Source organism: Myxine glutinosa, chromosome 2, assembly GCF_964187855.1.
Source record: "Myxine glutinosa chromosome 2, kmMyxGlut1.1, whole genome shotgun sequence".
In the NCBI taxonomy this organism is placed as follows: domain Eukaryota; kingdom Metazoa; phylum Chordata; class Myxini; order Myxiniformes; family Myxinidae; genus Myxine; species Myxine glutinosa.
In genome coordinates, this window is record NC_136262.1 from 206,448,525 (window position 1) to 206,474,637 (window position 26,113).

General features: G+C 41.8%; 1 protein-coding gene across 2 annotated transcripts in view; it reads left to right on the top strand.

Annotated features, from left to right (window-relative positions):
- ATP6V1B2 (ATPase H+ transporting V1 subunit B2) overlaps positions 1-26,113 on the top strand; it is a 181,931-nt gene that overhangs the window by 108,056 nt on the left and 47,762 nt on the right. For both annotated transcript variants that reach the window (XR_013622454.1, XM_078772191.1), the window contains exons 7-12: positions 247-386; positions 10,436-10,537; positions 11,532-11,629; positions 20,198-20,321; positions 23,952-24,102; positions 25,935-26,017. Coding sequence is in view for 1 of the 2 variants with exons in the window: in XM_078772191.1 (XP_078628317.1) it covers positions 247-386; positions 10,436-10,537; positions 11,532-11,629; positions 20,198-20,321; positions 23,952-24,102; positions 25,935-26,017 (698 nt within the window). In the remaining variant the exon portion in view is untranslated. The remainder of the gene's footprint in view (positions 1-246; positions 387-10,435; positions 10,538-11,531; positions 11,630-20,197; positions 20,322-23,951; positions 24,103-25,934; positions 26,018-26,113) is intronic.

A 26,113-nucleotide genomic window follows, 5' to 3' on the forward strand; every position in this document is an offset into this window, starting at 1 on the left:
GTAGATATGCAAGGTAGCATTCCAATCATCGGTCTTTTGATTTAAACGATTTGTCGACGAGATAAATCAAAGTGCGATGCTTGTTCTAGAAACTTTTATTCTTTGTGCCGCCCCATAGAGTGGAGCCTACAAGAAATACAGTGAAGCAGAATGCCTAATTTGCATGGCCAAACATATTAGTGACATTGGATTTGACCAATCAATAGAAAGCATGCAAACACAACTGTCATGCACTACACATTGCAGGCCAGCCGATCAACCCACAGTCTCGGATCTACCCCGAGGAAATGATTCAAACGGGAATCTCGGCTATAGACACGATGAACAGTATTGCTCGTGGACAGAAGATACCCATTTTCTCTGCTGCCGGACTTCCACACAATGAGGTGATCTTTGTCGTTATGTCTTTAAATCCATCATGTTTTACCACGAAGTAGAGCATCTGCTTGTACTCGCAACATCTGAACTCATAAAGGGAACCCCAATGAAGACCAAATTTTACTAGTTTCTAATTGGACAGGATAATCCTGTTTTGTATATTTTAAAAAAAAATTCTGAAATTTGTAGAATTTTTTTTCACTTGTGAGTTGTGGGTTACAACGTGTAAATAAAGGTGGAAATGTCTGATTTAATGCAATTTAATTCCAGGCTATAAGGCAACAAAAGGTGAAAATTTTGAAAGGGTGTGTACACTTTCCATAGACACTGTATAGCATGATATTTCAAAGAGTTGTGGACAACCTTTGACAAAACTGTGTGGATGAGTTGGTTCAGCGATAAGAACAAACAGATTAGGGTTTGGTTCAGGTCCGAATCGAGATCTGGCTCATCAGTGGGATACGAAAAGATCTGGCTCTCTACCGAGTGCCATTCTTGTTTTAATTGTATTTGTTACTAACCCGAGCTACCCGACATACACCTTGTCCAGATTTTGAATTACCTACACCCACAATTTGTAACCTCAATGTGCTTCAGTTCAGACATGAAATAATAACGTACAAACACAATACTTAGACAATATGTATATTGACCAACTACAGTCGTGGCCAAAAATATAGGCACCCTTGCACTTTTTTCAAATAATGCACCATTTCTTTCAGAAATTGTTGAAATTAAAAAATATTTTGGTATCCATATATATATTTCTTTGGCTTGCAGTGGAACAAAACAATAAAAGCTGAAAAAAAAACAACTAAATCTTAGCGTATTCCACACACAAATCCTAAAATGCCCCAGACAATATTATTGGCACCTGTTAGAAGTTATTAGAAATAATTCGATTTCAAGCAGGTGATTCTCCTTTACTTTGGAATTGAACTCAACTGTGGTGAGTTGCAGGTGCCTGCAATATAAAAATCACTCATTCAACCAGTTTGAATGGAGAAAAGTAGTCATTCTGCTGTTTTGTGTCACTGTGTGTACCGCAATGAGCATGGAGAAAAGAACGAAAACCAGAGAATTGTCTGAGGAGGTCAGACACAAGATCGTAGCCAAGCATAGACAATCTTCAAGCTAAAAGTCCATCTCCAGAGACCTTTATGTTCCTGTGTCCACCGTATGCAATGTTATCAGGAAGTTTAAGGCCCATGGCACTGTAGACAACCTCCCTGGATGTGGCCGCAACGTGGACGTGGCCGCAAGAATAAACTTCATCGAAGATTGCAGCAAAGGATTGTTTGAATGGTGAAGAAAGCACCTCGATCAACTGTCGACCAGATTCAAGATTACCTTCAGACACAAGGTACGACAGTGTCAACTCGCACCATCCGTGGCCAACTCAATGAGAGGAGGTTCTATGGTTGGAGAACCAGGAGGACCCCACTGCTGAGAGAGAGACATAAGAAAACCTGACTGGAGTTTGCCAAAACACACCTGAACAAGCCAAAATCCTTCTGGGAGAATGTACTGTGGACAGATGAGACCAAATTAGAGGGGTTTTTTTTTTTTTGGAGCACATCATCTCTATGTTTACAGAAAACAAAATGAAGCCTTCAAAGAAAATAACACCTTCCCTACAGTCAAACATGGAGGAGGTTCAGTGATGTTTTGGGGTTGCTGTGCTGCCTCTGGCACTGGGTGCCTTGAATGTGTGCATGAAATCAGGAGATTACCAAGGCATTTTGGAGTGCAAGTTCAACCCATTGTCAGAAAGCTGGGTCTCCGTCGAAGGTCATGGGTCCTGCAGCAGGACAATGACCCCAAACACACTTCAAAAAGCACCCTGGAATGGTTCAAGCCAAAACGCTGAACTGTTCTGAAGTGGCCAGCAATGAGTCCAGATCTAAATCCCATTGAACACCTGTAGGGAGAACTGAAAACAGCAGTTGGGAGAATGCACCCTTCAAATCTGGGAGAACTGGAATACTTTGCACAAGACGATTGGGCCAAACTGCCAGTAGAGAGGTGTAGGAAGCTCATTCCTGGCTATAGGAAGTGCTTGACTGCAGTTATTTTGTCCAAATTCTGTGCTACCAAATATTAAGTCTAGGGTGTCAATAATTTTGTCTGCAATTTCTTTTTATTTTCTGGTTTAAAAGGATATATTAAGTTCTGAATCAAAAACAAAGGTTCTGTAATATTAACAGTGAAATAAAGAATTGTGGAGACCAAATACTTTTGTCAATTTCAACTTGTTTTTAGAGAAAATTGTGAGTTACCGTATATACTGGTGTATAATACGCACCCGTGTATAGTACACACTCCCAACTTCCACCCTCAAAAAAAATTAAAATAAAATAAAATCATTCATTTTCAGATTACAGTACCGTGAATCAATCTATGCATTCGTACACAAACTTTAAGTAGCACAAAATGAACATTTTGAAAGGAAAACAAAAACTCAAAATATTTAGCTATATGTAGTCAGTATTCTGTTACACACGCGTCGGTGTCCAGATGTGCATGCAATCGCGGGAGCTTCTTTGCATTATAGAAGAAAGGAGAGAGTAGAGAGATTATTAAAACATTCTTTATTGTGGAGTTGTGGCCCTGCAAAGGGCTGTTTGGGTGCGTGATGGGCTTCTCAGCTAAAGCCAAGAAAATCCTCATCGTCGCTCTACGCATACCCCACACCATTCGTAGCCAGTCCTGGACCAGGGCCAGATCCATCCAACCCTTCTGTTGGGCTCAAATGATGACACCCGCTGGAAATTTTATCATGGGTAGAGTTTTCCGCTTGAAGACGACATACGGTGGAAGCTTGCCCCCGTCAGCGGTGCAAGCGAGCATAACGGTGAAACGGTCTTTTTTGTGGCTGGTGGTCTTGACTGTGACGGTCTGATCCCCCTTCACTCCGCTGCTGGTCCCTTTTGGAATGTCGAAGGTTAGAGGGGTCTGGTCGGCGTTTTGGATCCTGCTAAGTGGGCAGTTGTGCTCCCGGCGAAGCTTGATTATGAACGCCTGGAAGCGTGTCGTTTTGTCGGCCATATCGTCGGGAAGATGCTGTGCGATGTGCGTGCGGCGTCGTACCGACAGATTATGGCGTTCCATAAATCTGTAGGCCCACGATGTGCTGGCCATGAAGTCTTCAATGTCCCCGTCCAAAGCGAAGCTCCTTGCCTTCAGCCTAAGAGCAAGTGTAGAGATGGCGTGACCCTCTGCCCTCTTCTCCCGAACCCAGGCGATGACGCACTCTTCCAGCTGAGGCCACTTCGCCGATTTTCCCCTGTTCGCCTTCTTCTTCCTCGGCATATCCTCTATGGAAGCCTTTGTTATTCGACAGCGCTGGATGACAGACTTATTCACGCTGTGCTTCCTCCCAGCTTCTCGGTTCCCAAACTCTTCTGCAGACTGGCAGACGGAGAGTTTGAATGCTGAAGTGTACGACCGCCTTGGCATCTTGATCTTCTCTTCTCTGGAACCGGATAGAACGTATGAAGACGTTTCAGTCTGAGCTGACGTTTACGGTAATCTGCCCTATAATTTCGGATTGCTACGCAATTGCAGTCGTAATATAAAAGACCGATGTGGCTTTTCAGAGCGGGAAAAGCCGTTATATTCACATTCCGGAAGCGGCGTTGCTTTGAGCGGCAAATCCATAGAAAGCACGTAATGGTACAAAACCCGCTTGCCATCCGGGGCGAACGAGCAGCTATGGCGGCCCTGCATGTCGGCGCAATTGTGCATGACGCAACGGGGAAAACGTGCAACCGAGATCGCTTTTCATAAAATACTTTTTTCCGTAAATGTATTGGAAAATTGACTTGTTTTGAAGCCGAGTTTTTTTCTATCCCCATGTATAGTACGCACCCCCAACTTTTGACTTTTTTCCGATAAAAAAAGTGCGTCTTATACACCGGTATATACGGTATTTGAAAAAAAGTGCAAGGGTTAGGTGCTATTATTTTTGGGCACGACTGTAAGACATTTATCAAACTACACCTGGAATATGACCATGAACCAGTGTTGAATTATTTTTCCTTCACAGAATGAGAATGATCGCATAACGATTCCATGATTGTCCATGATTGTCCATTTCATTTGCTTTGATACTCATCACACAAGCAATGTTTCTGCTTTAAAACACCCAAAAATCCATTGATGTCTGGTTGATTTTGGGGTTTTCTCTACTTTTCAACTATCATGAACATCTGTCTTGATTGAGAATTGAACAAGCATATTATTTCAATTGTTCGGAATTCCTTGCAGTGTGTAATTTAAGTCAACATTAAATAACTGTGATTGTGTCTGATTAGTGCCCTCGAAGGGTTCGGAGCATAAACGCAGCTAACTGATTCTCGATGGATCTGTCGAGCAGTACCATGTAATTATGCATGCTGGAGACCCCACAGAATCATTCAATAAATCGCCAAGAGCCTGCTAAAAGGGGTTTTGTATGTAATTGATGTTTCCATTAATGTGTAGCTTGGAAACATGAAAAATAATGTGCCTTTAATGCTTGTGCATTGATTGCTCTGTGAAGTTGTGTACAATCTGCTCAGGCAAAACTTCCCTTGATGCTTATTTCAGCCAAGCATGGCGCACGCATTTAGGATTTCTAGGCCTAACTTGCGGCCCACTACTGAAAACCAGTACCAAAAAGGGGAGAATTGTTCATTCCTTGTCTGGATTTGTATAGACATCAGTTTTGGACAGGTGATATCCTTCCGTCAAACAAATTTGGTTGATGCAAGTCGAATGCAATGAACCAGGTAGATGAGGGTCACTTGATGATTAATGCAATTTTGTTTTGTAATTTGCTACCCTCCTTCCCAGCCCCCTCTTTCCCAATTCTGCACTACTTCCCCTTCCCTATATTATTCTCCAATGCTATTTCTCTCCTTTATTTTCATTACCTATGCTACCAAAGATGCAAAGAGGTTATCTTTTCACACCTGTCTATCTCTATATCTGTCGGTCAGCAGTATATCTCAAAAAGGTGTGGATGGATTTGTACGAAATTCGGTGGACAGGTTGGGTGTATGACGAGGACTAAATGATTAGATTTTGCTGAAGATCCAGATCAGGATCTGATAATTATGCCTCCGCTGACGAAGTCGCCGGAGGCATTATGTTTTAAGGTTGTCCGTCCGCGATGGGTTTTCGTTACTGCAATAACTTGAAAACGCCCGAAAGGATCTGGGTCAAATTTGGTGCAGGAATATTTAATGAGGTAAAGATGAACTCATTAAATTTGGGGGTGTGGGGGAGCATGAGGTCAAAGGTCAATCAATTGGATGCAAAAGGTAAACTGTTCAGTCTGGTGGAGGTATATGCTCTATTGAGTGCCATTCTCGTGTTTCAATTTAATCCTGTCATAAACCTTTTGCGTTTATGATGCTTTAGCTATATAGCAAAGGAGCTCTTCAACAACAGGTTTATCAAAACACAAATACTTACACTGATGTAAGGTGTACTGATAGATATTTACTATGTAATGTATCAAATAAGACGACAGGAACTTCGTTTTCTTCTTCCTTTTCAATTCTTCCATAGAATAATTCTGAGCAAGACATTGCTTTCCATAAGTCCTCACATGTGATTATTACCCACTTTTGGGTGAATCGCATGCTTAGGAAACAGATATATGCAGGAACGGAATGGTGAAATATGCAAATGTGTGTGTGATTCGTGGCATGCAAATATAGTGTAGGCTGTTTTGTCATTTCGTGTTTTTTTTTTGTTAAAAGCAAAATTCCACTTGATTCCTTGTCTTTGGGGTGTCACATGTTCGAAAAAATAGGTTGTTAATTTTTTTAAACGGATTAAGGGTGTCAAATCCAAGATGGCCGCCAAAATATATAAATTCCATTAAAACTGGTATTCTGAACACAGTATGAGGTCCAAATTAATGATAATACCCATAATTTAAATACCAAGGAGTTCAAAAACAATTAATTTCAATATGGCAGTCAAATTCAAAATGGTGGAAAAATCCAAGATGGCCGCCACTTCTTAAATAACCACAGTACAAAAACTTAGTGTTCTTGATAACACAAATTGTGAATGATGAAATAGGTCCATTTTGGTGGTAATGCCCACATAAGTAATGCTAGGCCGTTGGGGAAACATGTTACTGATTCGTTGAAATCGGTGGATGCCAGCCATAGTGAGAAATAGTGAGAAAATCCAATATGGCTACCACTGTTTTACACAAAGGTCCACATTGCTATAACAATGATAGCGTAATGTAATTTCCTGTTTGACCATATTTAAATATTCCTGTCTCACAATCATCCGTTTTACCTTACAAGTCCTCGTGTTCATCTCCCACAATGTTCTGAGCTGATTGTTCATTGTTGCTACAGCCGTAGTTCAAACAGCTACAGACCTCTGTGCATGGGAGTTTATTGCTGCGGCAACTACAGGAGTTTCCTTTGCATCCTGATTTGCAGCCACATTTTACCAGCTTAGTCACGGCCTCTGGTGCTGGAGGGTTCAAACACATCACCGGAAGAAATCTATTTTCCTCTGACTTCCATCCGTAGTCAGTGGGAGAAGGAAGGGACGGTTGACTTTCGCATGCCTGCATCCATATCATTGCAATATAATGTGCTCGCAGAATGTGTGGTGTCAATGATCCAGAGGTTGGAGGCAGACTCTCTCCCTCGGCCTGTCGATTTGAGTACAAGAACCACCGTAGTGCATTTACTTTGGTGTGTGTTTTGGATCTGTACAACAAGCAAACGAACCTTTCCAGTTGGTCAATTGCATTTGGAGAGGGTGTAGCAGCAGATTTGCCAAGTGAAGCAAGTGAATCCAGTATCATATCATCGCAGGACATGAACACCTTCATACACCAGTCCTTTGTCCTGCCGGCGAACCTGCCACACATATCTGATCCTGTGAAAGAATGAAACCCAAGAATAGCTGAGGCGCGGTTAACTCCTAACTTTTCAAAGATAGGTTTGACTGCAATTTTCCTATTCAGTTTTCCTTTTCCGGTAAGGAAATATGTCTCGGCAGGTAGCTGTGGATACATGTGGATCATCAGCAAGAAGACATCGGTATCTGGAGAGTCTATTACAAGTTCTACATCGCCGTTAACTGTTAGGGCATGGAGCAAGAGTAACGTATCCGCTTCTTCATGACCGTGTTTTATCAATTCATCAGGCACACTTACATTGCCTTTTGTCTCAGTGCCGAAGGTTACCATGAACTTCTTCAATTTGTTGGCAGAGCTGTTGCTGTGATCCAGAGTCTTTGCAGCTAAATACTCTACAAGTTCTGCCTTGTTTTTGACACTTGAAAGGAAGTCCTTCAAGGAAATATTCTGGATCAGTGTACTATCTTGGATGTGATAGTAGGTCGAGTTTCCCTTTGTTCTCTTTTTTCTCATTTGCTCTTTCAGAGAACTTTCGACGTATCTGTCAAATACCAGTCTTACTTCGTCGTAGTTAGCTGCAATCCTGATAAGCTTTTCAAGAAATGACATGGCAAAATCACTGCATGTTTTCATTTTGTCTGTCTTGGAGATGGAGTTAACGAGGGCCATGCCATCTATGACTACAACGTTAAATTTATCAGACATGTCGGACATGTCAGTTGAAGCTTCTTGCTCAGGCTGCGCTTCTTGTACTTCAGGCGCCTCGGCTTGGGGTGGTACTTCAGTTTGGGAGTTTTCACTCAATACTTGGTCGCCAGAAACACTCGGTATGGCATTAGCTGGATCGCTTGTGGCTTCTGTTGGGCTAGGTTGCTCCTTGGTAACTAGCACTTCAAGATGATGAAGGACCTTAGCCTTGTCATATGCTAGGAGAAGTGACCCATCCGAAGCGAAAAGGGCACGTGGAACAATTCCAAATTCATACTTCCCAATACAGTCCTTTAGATCAAGGTCTGGACGGCTTCTTGATGCTACTATAAACCTCTGTAGGAGTCCTCGTTCTTCTTTGACTTTAATGAGTTTGTCACCTGCTTTCACTTTCTTCACTGTGTTGGCACTTTTGAAAGTGCCTATGTTCTTTCTCTTCATTGGATCCCACATTTAAAGTTTTCCTTCTGTAAGGCGTTCTTTGACAAATGTCTGGAACAACTGTTGTCCGATGGCATCGCGGTCTACTATGTCCTTTGTTACCTTTTCATCAATTACTTTCTTGGTAAGAAGGTTACACAGGTCACTCTCATCGGTTACGAATGGGTCTCCATGAACAACAAATACCTCTGTCAATCTAGCGGAATTTCTCATTACTCGGGTGGACTTTCCCCCTGTGATCTCGTGGTGTTGGTCTCTGGTATCAGCACCTTCCATGCCATATTCTCTTTGAAACTCCTCTACTAGATTAGACAAGTCAGGTGCAATCAGGAAGAAACGGTCTAGAGCTCTCTCAATTTGGGTTATTCCAATAATGCCTCCAATGACCTTGAGTTTGCGGTTCTCCTGCTCAATTCCGTGATCTGGACCTATTGAAGTGAATGCAGCAATCCCCTTCGTCACACAGAAATTTCCTTTCAGGAGTTCTGCCCAGACATCTGGAAAAACTTGTTCTGTTTGCTGCATTGTTGACAGGTACAAAGGGAGCAAACGTGCGTACTTCAGGTGGTCGGTCGTGAGCAAAGAAGTACTTGATAAGAGCTTCAGTGCTTTCCATATGCAGCAGCAGGTCCCGTTGTCTGGTAGCTCTAATATACTGAAGGATAGTTTCAAACTGCCTCAAGTAGTTACGGATGTAGTGTTGAATTGGTGCTGGATTGCTTTCAAACTGTCCCAACTTTGTGAGGATATCTCTAGATTCGAACATGGTCATGGTTTCTCTGACGGCATCTCTGAGGTTTTGACGGTTGCCTGTGTTCATGCTGATATCTTTCTGATATGCTTTTTCCAAATCAATGGACGCTTCACTTAGGAACACTTTCTCTTCTGGTGCTTTTGTTAGGAACCTGTCAAAGTAGAGATGGTATAGAGCAAGCAATGTTACAGTATGTGCTTCTAGGGACCTGTAGAGGACCTTCTAGGGATCAAAACGCTTGTTCAGATACGGTATATCTTGAGTGGGTAAGGACTCCTACCATGGTACAGCTAACAACTTTTTTGCTTGCTAATCTGTCCTGAACTTCAAAATCTGGGGATGGACATGGTTGACAGCATAGTAACCTAAAATAGAAACAGTGCTTTGTACATTAATGTCAAGATTATAATCAATATTGTAATACTGGTAGAGGATGTAGACGTTTTCACTCACTCAAATAATAAGATCGGCCTGTGTTTCTAATGGCAGCCATTTTAAAATTCAAGATGGCTGCCATCCACCGTTTTCAACGAATCAGTAACATATTTCCCCAACGGCTAAGCATTGCTTGTGCGGGTATTACCACCAAATGGACCTTTTCCATCATTCACAATTTGTGTTATCAAGAACATTAAGTTTTTGTACTGTGGTTATTTAAGAAGTGGTGGCCATCTTGGATTTTTCCACCATTTTGAATTTGACTGCCATATTGAAATTAATTGTTTTTGAACTCCTTGGTATTGAAATTATGGGTATTATCATTAATTTGGACCTCATACTGTGTTCAGAATACCAGTTTTAATGGCATTTATATATTTTGGCGGCCATCTTGGATTTGACACCCTAAATCCGTTTAAAAAATTAACAACCTATTTTTTCGAACATGTGACACCCCAAAGACAAGGAATCAAGTGGAATTTTGCTTTTAACAAAAAAAAAACACGACAGCCATTTTTAAGACATAGCAGCCTACACTAATAGGGCTCTGAACATTTTCAAGAATAACAATGCAGAGGTTGCGATGACCAATGGCGAGGAGTCTTGTGTCCTTTGTGAAACCAGCAATAGATTCATTTGCTGAAATATATAACCCCTGCAAATGCATTCGACCGGGTGGCACAGTTAATATTAGCTTATTTTTAAACTTGCAATAACTGATTATTTCCATAATGAATGTCTCAATTAGAAATGTAAACAAGCTGATATAATTTTTGAGATTTGATGTGCAAATAAACTTCTTCTCTGCTTGATGACTGTCTCCCATTCAGATCGCCGCACAAATTTGTCGTCAAGGTGGCCTGGTGAAGAAATCCAAAGACGTTATGGACTACAGTGATGACAATTTTGCGATAGTGTTTGCTGCTATGGGTGTAAGTTACTGTATTTTGTGTAAACACAAATTCTTCAATTAGACTGTGGCACAGAACCCATTGAAAGAACCCATTGAACCGTTTTGCACGTGTTTACAATTTGGTGCAACTTGACTTGTGATGTAATAAAACGGGCATTACTTTCAAGATGAAAACTGAAACGTAATTGTCGTTAAAAAAAAAAAAAATTTCCTTTTACAAAAGTTTCACTTTTTTATTTCCACGTTGTAACAAACAAAAACAAAAAAACAAGCTGACTAGCCAGACTCAGTTGTGATTCGTAGAGCTTCCAGTTTGAGTCTGGGAGGTCAGTGGTTCAAACTTATTATTATAGATAGCCCTTCAAATGGATCCATTGTAAATACTAGGGCGTGCCCGTACTATATATATATCTAAAATTATATCCCCCCCCTCTATTTACATGAAATGGTTTGGTCCATTCGCAAAGCCAAAGCGAACGGCTTGCGAGTACGGTGACAATCCCCCCCCCCTCTATTTACATGAAATGGTTTGGTCCATTCGCAAAGCCAAAGCGAACGGCTTGCGAGTACGGTGACAACCTCCCCCCTCTATTTACATGAAATGGTTTGGTCCATGAAATGGTTTGGTCCATTCGCAAAGCCAAAGCGAACGGCTTGCGAGTACGGTGACAATCCCCCCCCCCTCTATTTACATGAAATGGTTTGGTCCAATTCGCAAAGCCAAAGCGAACGGCTTGCGGAGTTTGGTAAATAAATCGCCATAGCTCGGTAACCACTTGTCCGATTAATATGAAACCTTGAAAAGGCACATCCTCGCAATATACCTGGCAAGTTTCAAGTATATCGGACCGGTAGTTGTCGAGAAACAGCGGTCACAGACAAACACACACACACAGACACACAGAGATTACTGGAATTATAGATAGATATTTCGCTGTACCTGTGAACCTGTTCAAAGTAACTTTTTTTTCTTCCTTTTTTTTTTTTTTTTTTGAAAACATGCTTATTTGCAGGTCAACATGGAAACTGCTCGCTTTTTCAAGTCCGATTTTGAAGAGAATGGCTCCATGGACAACGTTTGTCTCTTCCTTAATCTCGCTAACGATCCAACGTAGGTCCTTTCCTTTACTCTTTATCGCTTTATTCGGGGTGTGTGAGATAAAAAGAAAACATAGCTTTAGATGCTTCAGCCACTTTAAAATTTTCTTTAGCTGTCCCTAATGGTGGCACATCTCAGATTTTATAGTGTGTTGAGCGATAACATTTTGATTGTGTTTTCCTACTTAAAGAATGTAGTTCGGAGGAGGTAATGCTCACTTAAAGACATGATTGTGCTGTCAGGGGAAAGCAAATCAGAGTTTAATCTTTTTGGTATGCTTGGTCACATATCACTGTCGGGCAATTTTTGTTTCTGCCACACACATTGGTTGATGCCATGCTTTCGGATGGGGGATGAAAAGGGGGTGAGATTGGGGTTTAACAACCTGTTTACTCTATTCCCTGTTGCCAAATTCTTCGGTTCAAGTGAATTGAAAGATCTGAGATCTTGATCAAAATGTGCACTTCCCCCATTTGTCTGTTTTGTGCTTCATCTTGAACAATACATTTTTGTCCCCCGTCGCTCAGCGGAGCGAAAGGGGGACTATGGCTTTCCCCTCCGTCCGTGTGTCTGTCCGTGCGTGCGGGAGTGTGTGCGGGCGTGCATGCATGCGTGCGTAAGCGAAGGACCGCATTCAAATTTGGTGTGTGGGTGCAACCCACGTCAAAATCCAAGATGGCCGCCGCCATGTATGTCTGATGCCATTTATGTCTGAACCTTGTAACCTGCATATCTTGAAAAATAAGCGAAGTACCAACTTCTAATTTGGTGTGTGGGTGTATCTCGCCATAAGGAAGAACGCTATTGAAAATTGGGTCGCCACGTCAAAATCCAAGATGGCCGCCGCCATGTATGTCTGAACCTTGTGAGATGAATATCTTGAAAAATAAGCGAAGTACCAACTTCTAATTTGGTGTGTGGGTGTATCTCGGCATAAGGACGAACGCTATTGAAAATTGGGTCGCCACGTCAAAGTCCAAGATGGCCGCCACCATATATATGTCTGAAACTTGTGAGCAAAATATCTCGAAAAATAAGCGAAGTACCGACGTCTAATCTGGTGTGTGGGTGTATCTAGGCACAAGGAAGAACGCTGTTTAAAATCAGGCCGCCACGTCAAAAGCCAAGATGGCCGCCGCCATTTATGTCTGAAACTTGAGATGAATATCTTGAAAAATAAGCAAAGTACCAACTTCTAATTTGGTGTGTGGGTGTATCTCGGCATTAGGAAAAACGCGATTGAAAATTGGGTCGCCACGTCAAAATCCAAGATGGCCGCCGCCATGTATGTCTGATGCCATGTATGTCTGAACCTTGTAACCTGCATATCTTCAAAAATAAGCGAAGTACCAACTTCTAATCTGGTGTGTGGGTGTATCTAGGCATAAGGAAGAACGCTATTGAAAATTGGGTCGCCACGTCAAAATCCAAGATGGCCGCCGCCATGTATGTCTGAACCTTGTGAGATGAATATCTTGAAAAATAAGCGAAGTACTAACGTCTAATCTGGTGTGTGGGTGTATCTCGGCATAAGGACGAACGCGATTGAAAATTGGGGCGCCACGTCAAAATCCAAGATGGCCGCCACCATATATATTCCTGAAACTTGTGAGCGAAATATCTCGAACAATAAGCGAAGTACCAACGTCTAATCTGGTGTGTGGGTGTATCTATTGGGTCGCCACGTCAAGATCCAAGATGGCCACTGCGATGTATGTCCGAACCTTGTGAGATGAATATCTTGAAAAATAAGCGAAGTACCAACTTCTAATTTGGTGTGTGGGTGTATCTCGCCATAAGGAAGAAGGCTATTGAAAATTGGGTCGACACGTCAAAATCCAAGATGACCGCCACCATATATATGTCTGAACCTTGTGAGCGAAATATCTTGAAAAATAAGCGAAGTACCAACTTCTAATCTGGTGTGTGGGTGCATCTAGGCATAAGGAAGAACGCTATTGAAAATTGGGTCGCCATGTCAAAATCCAAGATGGCCGCCGCCATGTATGTCCGAACCTTGTGAGATGAATATCTTGAAAAATAAGCGAAGTACCAACTTCTAATTTGGTGTGGCGGTGTGTATCGCCATAAGGAAGAACGCTTTTGAAAATTGGGTTGCCACGTCAAAATTCAAGATGGCCGCCACCATATATATGTCTTTTATTTTTTATTTTTTTTTATTTTTATTTTATTTTTTTTGTATACAAGATCGAGGCTCGTGAAAGAGCGAACATTAATCACACAGAAAGACAAACAGACACACAAAACAAATAACATCGGGAGCGGTAGACAAGATGGGGAGAGAGGGGGAAGGACACAAACACAACATTTGAGAGCAGGGACCGAGAGACATGGAGACATCGAGAGAACTGTGGGAGGGAGAGGGCTTTGGGGGGGAGGCATGGGAAGGGGGGGGGGGGGTGGGAGAGGTATAAAACATATGGACACTGCCAAGACTTCCAGGAAAGAAGTTGGAATTTCAAACAAGGTGGATCTGGGGTGAATTAGTGGGGGTAGAAAAGATCAAGGTTTTGGATGGGGGAAGATAAGAGATGGTGGTGAACAGCTGTTTTGAAGACCTGGAGGGAGGAGTGTGATTGAAGTGAGTGTGAGCTCACTGAGTGAGAAGTGAGTGAGTGAGTGTCTGAACCTTGTGAGCGAAATATCTCGAAAAATAAGCGAAGTACCAACTTCTAATCTGGTGTGTGGGTGTATCTCGGCACACGAAAGAACGCTGTTTAAAATTGGGTCGCCATGTCAAAATCCAAGATGGCCGCCGCCATGTACGTCTGAATCTTGTGAGAAGAATATCTTGAAAGATAAGCGAAGTACCAACTTCTAATTTGGTGTGTGGGTGTATCTCGGCATAAGGAAGACCGCTATTGTAAAGTGGGTCGCCACGTCAAAATCCAGGACGGCCGCCACCATATATATGTCTGAACCTTGTGAGCGAAATATCTTGAAAAATAAGCGAAGTACCTTATGGTGTGTGGGTGTATCTAGGCATATGGAAGAACGCTATTGAAAATTGGGTCGCCACGTCAAAATCCAAGATGGCCGCCTCCATGTTTGTCTGACCCTTGTGAGCGAAATATCATATCATAGCATGTTTTCTACGTGTTCCACTTTGTCAACTCACATCACTTCCCCGACGGGGGACCTAGGCGTAACGCTTGTTTTAAATCTCTTTTGGTCAAGACTACCATCTCGATGATCAAGAAGCCAGTCTGATTCATCATAGCTCCACCGTCTAAATTTAAAGTTGGTCAGATTCTGAAAGAGTTTCTACATCGAATATATTTTTTGGATCATTGTAAAACTCCGACACGTTGAACCGAACAATGATGCACATTTTGAATATCCATCAGTATATTCATACATCTCCGTGGTATTTGGATGTGGCATCCATCAACGTCTTATGGGATTTGTTTTAGGACTGGAAGTTTCAACGTCTTATTTTAGATTTTGCCAAAGCCTTGGACTATTTTGACTTCTGTAATTCAAGGTTTGTTTTTCATGCAATTTTTTTATTTTTATGTCAGATTAAACCGTAAAGTCCATGCAATGCTAAATAAATAAAATTCTGGGTGATTATTGCTACATTTCACATACCCTTTCAGAGTGTTAATAAGATAAAGAAGTCCAAGCACAGACTGATCAAAACCACACACAGTCCAAACGACGGGGTGCAGATACAGAATTCATAAAAAAACATTTTCTACGTACAAGGTAGTATCACAGACAAAAGGACTCGTTATACCTCGTACAAAACTGGGACCCGCCTGCGCAACTATAAGTGTTCACCAAAGGATAATAAGGACAGAAGTAAATGATTTTGTCACGCAGTGATAATGTCCAGCACAGTGATTTGAGTAATATCCTTGACTAGCATTCAGCATGGAAACAAGTGGAATGGAATAGCATGTCCGGCATGCCACTTATTCCCCACGAAAGGAAAGGATGTTGAAAAGGCCGATGTACCAATGGGAATGATGCATAAAATGATTTAACCAACCATTCTGTAACCATAAGGGCAGGCAGAATGGCTTAAAGGTACGCACACACGCCTTTAACCTGTCTAGCCTGAGTTCAAATCCAGACCCAGCTATAAACAGTCATCCTGGTGTTTCACAGGCATGGAGATACTGTACCAGCCATCAGTGTGTATGCCATTTATCGGATGGACGTTAAACAGGTGTTCCTTCTGCCAGCATTCGTTGGTGGGGGTTAAAGATCCCACTGTGTCCTTCATGTAAATAGAGTAGGCGAGCTATCGCTGGCATCATGGCCACATTCCAAATTTCTGCCCTAACCTTAGTTTGAACATCATGCCTAGCCGGTTCGTGAAAGACCTGGGCTAAGCATCCCCCTGCCAGCCCTAGAAGAACGTGGGAATAATTGTGGCCGTTAAAGAAGAAGATGTAGATTCTGTAACGACATACCATCAGCTGTCAGGAGCCAAAATTGGAGGGGGGGGGGGGGGGGGAGATGTTGTGGGGAGGGTGTAAAGTGAGAAGCCAAAAGCCTTTTATCAGTACATCAGCAAAACCTATCATCAACATGTTTGCAGCAAAGCATCCTTGCTGCAAGAGGCTGAAAAACCCCGTTGAGTAATAAAATGAGCAGGAAAGGATAACTCACTCAACTGTCTTCCAAAACCCCACCCGCACCCCCACATCCCACCCCCATTCCCCAAAATCCTTCATCTGCCACCAAAAACCAAGATACTGTATCAGCCATTTATTACCTCTATTATTGCACCATCAATTTAATCGGTTAAATACATTGTTGTAATTATGTTTTGCGTTGTATTAACAATGTGAATTTGAATTAAAATATTTGGGTAATGAAATTTTCCATGTGCGCAGATATAATCTTAAAGCATTTTACAAAAAAAAAAGATGCTGCCAGCATCTCCCTTTTCGAGATGAGTTTGTCAGGTCGACGATGGTCATTGGAGATGCACAATATAGTTTTTATTCGTAACCTGGATTGGGTGGGGGGGGGGGGGGGGAGGGTGGAGAGGGAGGGGATGACTATGAGGAGGCGGTGGGGGGGTACATATTGCATTCTCCTGCGAATGTCTGCCATTCTTTTTTTATTTTAATCTTCTCCCCCCCCCCTCCCACCCCCCCCTCCATCCAACCCCCCACGCCTCCCCATAGCTCGCAACATTATTTTCTGTGATTTGTATACAATTTCTCAAGAAACATTCCTTAGATATTCTTGTGCAGAAATACTATGAAAACAGTACGTTGCTTTATAAACATTTCTCATTTTGTAGGTAAACTTGAAAGCTGTTAAGTTAATTATCCATATCAGTATTTTCATGTGTTTGTGCGTTTGTACTATTTTTTCACGGCCGAACCCTAGCACTTGGAGGCACCAAATTTTGTATTTCAGATTCCTGGCAACATTTTAAGCTACCGCACATTGGCCTTGACGTCCTGTTTGAGGCCACCAAAGACCACTATAAACTGTATGTGTGTATTGGGATGCGGGGTCAGGCAGTGCTGCCGGCGGCATGCTGGTGAAAGATGTAACCACTATGAGGCCAATAATGCCATCGCTTTTGAATGTCCAAGTCCCGAATCTCCTGCCAGGAAAAGCTCACCCAGCCAGGCAGCGCTGGGTACCAAACCCTCCCTCCCTCCTCCCGGGTAGCCCCTGCTATCTCTAAAATAAAATGTTTAAAACATGGGTTTGTTTAAAAAAAAATTGCTTCAGCAAAATTGACTTGAGGAAATATGCCCGTGCTGGAGCACATTACGGTTCACTCTATTTGTGAAATGATATGGAAACGAGCCGATCAGCTGTCAGCCAGAGAACTTGCCGCCAAGTAAATGACCAAGAATGTGAAGATTTGAATAAACTATTTTTGTACACTTTTACCAACAAGGAATTGCCAATAAAATAAAAGAACGGATGTCTGAAGGTGCTTTGGGGTGGCCTCAGTAAACTGGGCGTTTGTAATGAGATGCACTTGTGCAAAGTTAAGCGTACGCTCAACTTGGCCGAAGATGTGTACAAATATATTGGCCTTCCCTTTCTGTACAATCTTACTAGTCATAGGCTGTTTTTGCAAAAGAGTAATTTGTGTGAAATTATGTTTTATCGACTCGAACTGCTTGTTTGCCAACTGGAGGAGAGAATATTATTTTGAAGCCCGTCGCACCAAACTCTACATTACAACGAGCTTTTAAACGTTGACGTTTAACTGCTCCATTTACTCCCACAATGTTGAGGGTGCATAAAAATATTATGGTTTGAAATGTTTACTTCATGTTCCCATTTACACCCCATGTTCCCATTTTTCCTGATTATTGATGTGATAACTGATGGTTTCACCGGTAATCTTTCACAATGGTTAAATGTGTGGGTTTAGAGATAATTACACGTGTTGCCCAATTTTCTTGAGGCTGAGATTGAAATTGGTGCATGATCTGCAAACACTTTTTTTTTTTCAATGTGCATGATCTGTCAATGTTTAATATTCAGAGGTTATTTATATACAGACTTGGCATTTAATATGGAATATTTTTTTTGTGGGGGTGAACTTACTTTTCAAGATGACTTAGAACCAAAAGTTCATGAGAATTATGTTTAAATTATTCTAGATTTTGTTAATGTGACCTTTTAAAGAAACAAAAACCACATTTGACATTTTGAAGTAAATAAATTGATCCTTGAAAGTGATGTAAACTGATATCGAACTCAATTCATGGACAGTACTGTGTTAAACTTCTGCACGTTTTCCAGAAGTATCTCTTTATTTTGGACATTAGCCAAATTGTTTTTCAACCAAAACAAAAGTTAAATTATGACTGGGATTACGGACAGTAAAATTACAGTTCAGTACTTCGTGTAACCCCCACGAGCAATCAGGAGAGCACGTACACGTCGAGGCATGCTGTTCACGAGATTTGCCAAGGTTTGGACAGGAATCGCTTGCCATGCAGTGAAAATAGCCTTCTGCAATTCACGCACAGAGGTCGGCTGCTGGTCCAAGTTGTCGATTTGACACGTTAATTCTGCCCACAAGTTCTCTATCGGATTCATATCCGGGGACATGGCAGGCCACTCCATATGCTCGACACCACGGTCAGCAAGAAAATGTTGGATCATGCAAGCACGATGAGGCTGTGCATTGTCATCTTGGAAGACAAAGTTTCCTCGAAAGGCTGCACGAGCAAATGGAAGCAATGTTTCTTCCAGAATGGCCCTGTACTTGAACTGGTTCAGGTTTCCATTCAGAACAACCAGGTCAGTTTTGCCCCCTGCATGAAAAGCAGCCCAAACGGTCACCCCACCACCTCCAGCTTGGACTCTTGGCACAATACAATCATTGTTGTAGGCTTCATGCACTTGTCTGCGCACTCGGTTGTGGCCATCTTGACGATAGACCAGAAATCTAGACTCGTCACTGAAGGTCACGTGATTCCAGTGTCCTGGCTGCCATTGACTGTGCTCTCTGGCCCAATGCAATCGGCACTGGCTGTGTTGTCTGGTCAGGCGTGGCTTTCTCAGGGGACGCCTGGCACGATAGCCTGCTTGAACCAGTCGTTGGTTGACTAGCCTTCTGGATACAGGCACATTTGTCAGTTGCTGCCACTCAGCCCTAAGCCGATTAGCTGACTTGGTACGGCCATTACAGACTAACGGGTGCAGCTGGCGATCATCTCTCCTTGTGGTTCTGCGTGGACGTCCTGGCCTCGGTATTGGAGTAGGGACACCCCTCTGAGCATTTCGTTTCGGGATCTTTGACACCTGACCTTGAGTGATGCCATACTGCCGAGCAATAGCACGCTGTTTCATGCCAGAATTTCGTAAAGCCACCACTCCATGACAAACAGCATTGTGAAGTTGACGGACCATCTCCAGAGGAAGCGGCAATAACTTTTGTAGACGTGCAGCAGTTGTTTTCCACTAATACAGAACGCAACAACCCTTATATACCCGATTGTGATGCCAATCGTCAAATGTACCTGTCCTTAAATTTTGTCACGCCACCTGTGATATAATCCTGTTATTGACTTCTTGCTGCGAAAGACAATCAGTGACATGGTTCTTTCAACAAAACATCACCGAAGGGTAAAATAAACTCACCAGATTGATATACTGAGTTCAGAAAGTAAACCCAAGTCAAGAAAAAAAAAAAATCCATATTAAATGCCAAGTCTGTATTTCGAAGAAGGTGAAGTGATTTGCACATTTGAAGCATCAAAATTGCATCCTGACTATTTCAAGTCCACTGTGGGAAAATGTAAAAGGATTTCAGCTGAGGCAAGCTAGCTATGGCTAATAGATTTTGATTTATCAACTGCCCTCTTTGTGTGGAGCAAACAAAAGCAAAAAACATACTTGAGTGATTTTACTCATTTGACTTTGTCTTCGTTTCTGACCCTGCCTGACCTGTCCTTTCCTCCTCTACATGGTCTTTAAGTTGTACGCTGAGCACACGTTTTAGAATTGCGCCGTTGTTTTTTTTTCTCCCTCCCCTTTCCCACCCTCACCCTCTCTCCCACATCCCCACCTCTTCTTGCTGCGCTGTAAGTGTGACCAGCTGTGTTTATGTTGCAGCATCGAGCGAATCATCACACCACGCCTAGCCCTCACTGCTGCTGAATTTCTGGCCTACCAGTGTGAGAAACATGTACTTGTCATCCTCACGGACATGAGCTCTTATGCTGAAGCTCTTCGTGAGGTTTGTTTTCTCTACTTCCAATTTCAGTCAAATTTTAGTGTCTGATGTTCTCTGCCCAAACCAATTGTCGAGTGTTCAGAATTTGGGTGTATTATTTTATTGTACACCACTCCTTTTTCCTATTCCATCTCCAGGCATTGCATGACGTCATCGTCGGGTATTGAAGGGGGCCCGGTGATGACGTGTGCTGATCGGGAGTACTCAGTTTTCAGTTTATTACTTGCAAAATCGAAGATTTGGTTGGTTGGTTGGTTGGTCTTGTGCGGTATTAGTTGCTAAAAAAAAAATTTGGGACGTGTGTCTGTGTGTGTGTGTGTGTGTGTGTGTGTGTGTGTGTGTGTGTGTGTGTGTGTGTGTGTGTGTTTTTTGTGTGTGTGTGTGTGTTTTTTGTGTGTGTGTGTGTTTTTTGTGTGTGTTTGTCTCCACCTAACTCTCTCTCCACCTCACCCCCCAGGAATACCTTTGGCTGCGGCTTCCCCTTCGCTCCCACCTTTTGTTCATATGTGTTGTACCGTCCACCAAACAGTGATGACTCCATCGACATCTCGCTGTCTGATAATATGGACCAACTTCTATCTACCCATCCCAACTCTCTCTTCCTCATATGTGTTGATTTCAATTGTCACCATGCCAGTTGGCTGGGTGTGGGTACCTCTCTCACCAGCCATGGTGTGTGTGTGTGTGTGTTTTTGTCTGTCCGCCCACTTATACTTGCCTACAGGTCACAATTTTAAACCGATCTTCACGAAACTTTACCAAATGGTAGAGTTCGTGGTCCGACAAAATCCTTTGTATTTTGAGTTCAAACATCGGCCAAAGGTCAACCACTTTTTTTTCCAATTTCTAAAATCCTCAATTTTCATCCGATTGACTTGAAATTTTAATCGGATTTACATATCAGCTTACTGAATTCAACCACCAACTATTTATGGAGATCAACATAGGCCAAAAGGTCAACCACTTCAAATTTCTGAAATCCTCAATTTTCATCCAATTGACTTGAAATTTTAAAAGGATTTCCATGTCTGGTCACTGGATTCAACTACCAAGTATATTTTAGGTCAACATAGGCCAAAAGGTCAACATAGACCAAATTTCTGAAATCCTCAATTTTCATCCGATTGACCTGAGATTTTAAGAGAATTTGCATATCTTGTCACTGAATTCAACGACGAAGTACTTTTGAGGTCAATATAGGTGAAAAGGTCCACATAGGCCAAGTTTCTAAAATTCTCAATTTTTATCCGATTAGCTTGAAATTTAAAGAGGACTTGCATATCTGGTCACTAAATTCAACCACCAAGTAATTTTGAGGTCAACATAGGTGAAAAGGTCCACATAGGCCACGTTTCTAAAATTCTCAATTTTTATCCGATTAGCTTGAAATTTAAAGAGGATTTCCATATCTGGTCACTGAATTCAACCACCAAGTATTTGTGAGGTCAACATAGGCCAATAACTTATTTTATGGATTTTACAAGTACTGAGCTATGCACGACATATTTCTTTGTTTCTTTGTTACTTGCCGGAATAGATTCCGGCAAGTATGTTGGTTGGTTGTTTGTCTGTTTGTGCGCAGTACTATGTCTACATCGTTGCACATTGCATCGCCATACTTTACACACATATTTGCCTTGCCCTGGAATAGACTGTGCCCAATTTTTAACGCTCTCGGCTCAAGGTCACCCAAAACGTGAATTTGAGCCTCCCAATTGAAGCCCCACCCTTAGTGCGGGTACGGTTGCTAGTAATATATAATGGCGATACAACAATTTTTACCGCTTTGCTTTGAAGAACGGGAATGAAATGGGAGGAGCGTGTTAATATGTCTGGTTGAAGGCTTTGGGTGGTGAGAGGGTTTGAAGCCAGATTTTAATCTTACAGCTGCCATCTTGTTGCTCGCCGTCACTGCGATGCGAAGTGAAAGATGCCTCAGAGCTGTCACATTCACAATCGCTATGTCGTATGTACTCCCGATACGTGTTTCCTTCATTGTAAAAACTACCAAGTTAACAGTTAAAAGGATGTTGAGCCGATCGGTGTTACGGCCATGGCAAGATTGATGGAGACAGCGATCTGTTAGCTTATGCACCGCCCAAATAGCTATGTGGAATTCTCTCATGTGGAGATTAAACCCACGTCGTTTGAACTTTGGCAGAGGTCATTATTTACTTTTAATGATGTTTATATATGAATCAAAAATAAGAGAATTGGTTTTGGGTCGTCCTTTCCGCATATCTCGTGGGATTGTGAGTTGGAGAGATGACCGTGATGGCGGGGAGTGGGTTGGCATTCTCTCAAGCAGGGATTCAACCCTTGTCCTTATAAAAGGTCTTTGTCCGAGGTCATTATTTTTAACTGTGTGTTTTCATTCGTCAGGTTGCGATCGGTGCAGCCGTTTGTGCGGTACCCGGGAAAATAACGTTATGCGGGAGTCCAAACCTGAAAATGCTGGAGACCAAAGCTGAAATTGGAAAAACAATATAGCCTATTTTACTCCAGGGGGTCCCAGGATTACCCACCCAAAATATCGTTGCGATCGGTTGAGTCGATTCAAGGCCAAGTTTTCATTGAAAATATATTTCAAACCACTATAACTCTGAAGGGACAAGAGATATGCATACACTTGCTCAGTTACCTTCCATTGCTTAGCGTATGTACATGTATAGATTTCCCGACATTTTGATCCAAAATGGCCGATTAAAAAACAAAGTACATTCCGGCAAGTCCTCGGTCTCTGACCGATTTTTCATTTGTTTGTTTGTCCGGGTGATATCTCAGACATCTGTTGAGTTAGGAAGCTGAAATTTCAGCACAATAGTGAGTACCTGCTTTGGCAAAAACTGTATTTTTTGTAATATATATATTTTTTAACAATCAATTAATTGATTAATTACTTAATTATTATCAATTTATTAAGTACTTATTTATTTTCTTTCTCATCTGGGCAATATCTCGGGCACCTTTTGAGCAAGGAAGCTAAGATATGGACACGACAATGACCAAGTGCGTTGGCTGTAAAGGGCATTTTTTATTTATTGATTAATTATTTAATTTCCCGATTAATAACTTGATTAATTAATTTTTCAAAAAGTTACAGATTCGGATGAAACGGTGGTGGTTTCGGTATGCCATTAGCCAATTGATTAATAGTATAATTATTTTACCATTATTATTTATTTATTTTCATTATTAATCACTTATTTATTTTCTTTCTCATCTGGGCAACATCTCAGGCACGTTTTGAGCTAGGAAGCTGATATTTGCACACGAAAGTGACCAGCTCATTTGGCTATAAAGAATATGTTTGATTTAATGATTAATCAATTAATCGATTAATTATTCATTGCTGAATCAATTAATCGGTCAATTACTTATTTTTTTGATTAATCCATTATTTAATTTTTCAAAAAGTTACAGCTTCGGATGAAACACTGGTGGACCAGTTATGCTATTAACCAATTGATTAAGAAATTAATTATTTTATGATTATTATTTATTTATTTTAAATCACACAATTAATCAATCAATTATAATTGTACATAACTTATGTGCAATACAATACAATTTATTGACCACAAACTAATTTGTAGCCTTATTGCATTTAAGCCTCCCTTGTCCCTTTGGTAGGTGTCAGCTGCAAGAGAGGAAGTTCCTGGCCGCCGAGGTTTTCCTGGCTACATGTACACAGATTTGGCCACCATCTATGAGCGTGCAGGCCGCGTGGAAGGACGTAATGGCTCCATCACACAAATCCCGATCCTTACCATGCCCAATGATGGTAAGTCATCTTGTGGTGTTCTGCAGTGTTTTCTACTAGCTTGAGTTATGTTGTGAAATTTTTCATTCTACCAGGGTGTCGCACATAAAAGTCACGCATCATAGACAAAACATTTATTTGTAAGGTCGGCTACATCATTTGTTCGAAATGTGTCCCACCGTTTCCCTGAATGTTCTTCAACATATCCAGGCTAATTGAGCTGACTTCATCACAAATTCGTTGTTTGAGATGTTCCGACCTGTTCATTTTCATCGTATAAACTTGCGATTTCAAATATCCCCAGATAGCGAAATCCATAGGATTTAAGTCTGGGGATCTTGGTGCCCACTCTCCCATTCCTCTTCGACCAATCCACCTGTTTGCAAAGTTTTCGTTCAACCAATGATGGACAGATAGCGCATAGAGTCGTGGTGCGCCATCTTGCATAAACCACTCCGGTTTCCTACCGATCTCTTCAAATTGCGGCATTAATTCATCTCGTAACATAACCAAGTACCTTTCTGCATTGATGGTTTCATTGAAAAAGAATGGTCCACGCATGCGATCATCCCATGTAACACACCAAACCATATACCCGTTGGGGTTTTCCTGGGACCAACAACAACAACATGCATTTTAAGGCCATGTTCCCTGCTAGAGCGGGGGTTAGCCAACCAATATTAGTTGGGACCAATAGTGACAATTTTGCTTGTTAACCTCACCGTTCACATAAAAATTGGCTTCATCAGAAAAAAAACAACTCCTTTTAAGAAGTTTGGATCTTCGTCATTTTTTTTCCAGAAACAATGAACATGTTTCTTTGCATCTGTCTGGATCGTCCTCTGATCGGTGATGCAGGAGTTGCAGTTTGTACGGATGAAATTTGTATTTCTTCAACACCTTGTGTATGGTGCTCTTTGGAATCCTTAACTTGGTAGATGTTTGCCGAATTGATTTTTCCCGGGCTTGCAATAACCTTGTCAATAATAACTTCTTGAACATCGTCTGCAACGCCAGGACGACCTCCACGGGGTTTGTCAGTTACAGATCCTGTTGCTCTGAATTTGTTGAAAAGTCTTGCTATTGATGACTGGCTCAGTGATTTTCCTGGATGATTTTTATTGAATTCCTCTGCAACTTTTCTCTACTACCACCCTTCACGTCTACATAACAAGATGATCTCGATGCATTCTTGTAAATTCAGCGCCATGGGTTCTGAATATATATATTTAAATACATTCAAAAATAAATTCATTCGCTAAATTAAATAATTTCCTATGATGCGTGACTTTGTGGACACCCTGTATACAACACACAACAACAGGCATTTTAAGGCCATTTCCCTGCGAAGAGCGGGGGTTAGCCCTTGCGGGCCCCATGACAATCGTCTCCATTTTGCCCTATTTTCTACATCTCCCCTTGTTAACCCCCTTGCCCGCATTTCTTCTTCCACCACCTTCAGTAAAGTCTTTCTCGGTCTTCCCCGTCCTCTACTTCCTTCTACATTCATTTCCATCACTTCTCAACCAGTCACTTTCATCCTTCCTCAACACATGACCAAACCATCTCAACCTGTTTCTCTTCACAGCATCCATCACAGGCTCTATTCCCATCATCTTTCGCAATTCATCATTTGTCTTCCTCTCTCTCTCAACGATATTCCGCACATCCACCATTCGCATTTCCACCCTTTCCAGCCTTTCTTTGCTGCTCTACGTTCATTACCCATGTCTCGCTCCCATAAATCATAACACTTCTCAATATATAATATATCCTATATATTGTACTTAATGACGTTTTATGGTTTATATGTATTGGGAATGCTTAACGATTGCTATCATTGCTTGATACAGATATCACTCATCCCATTCCTGACTTGACTGGATACATTACTGAGGGTCAGATGTATGTGGATCGACAGCTGCACAATCGGCAGGTGAACTTGCAGAACTATGTATTCCATTGCGAGTAAGAATAAATGCTAGTCAGATATTACAGGATTATGAACTTTAGTATGGCTGTTGTTGATGTA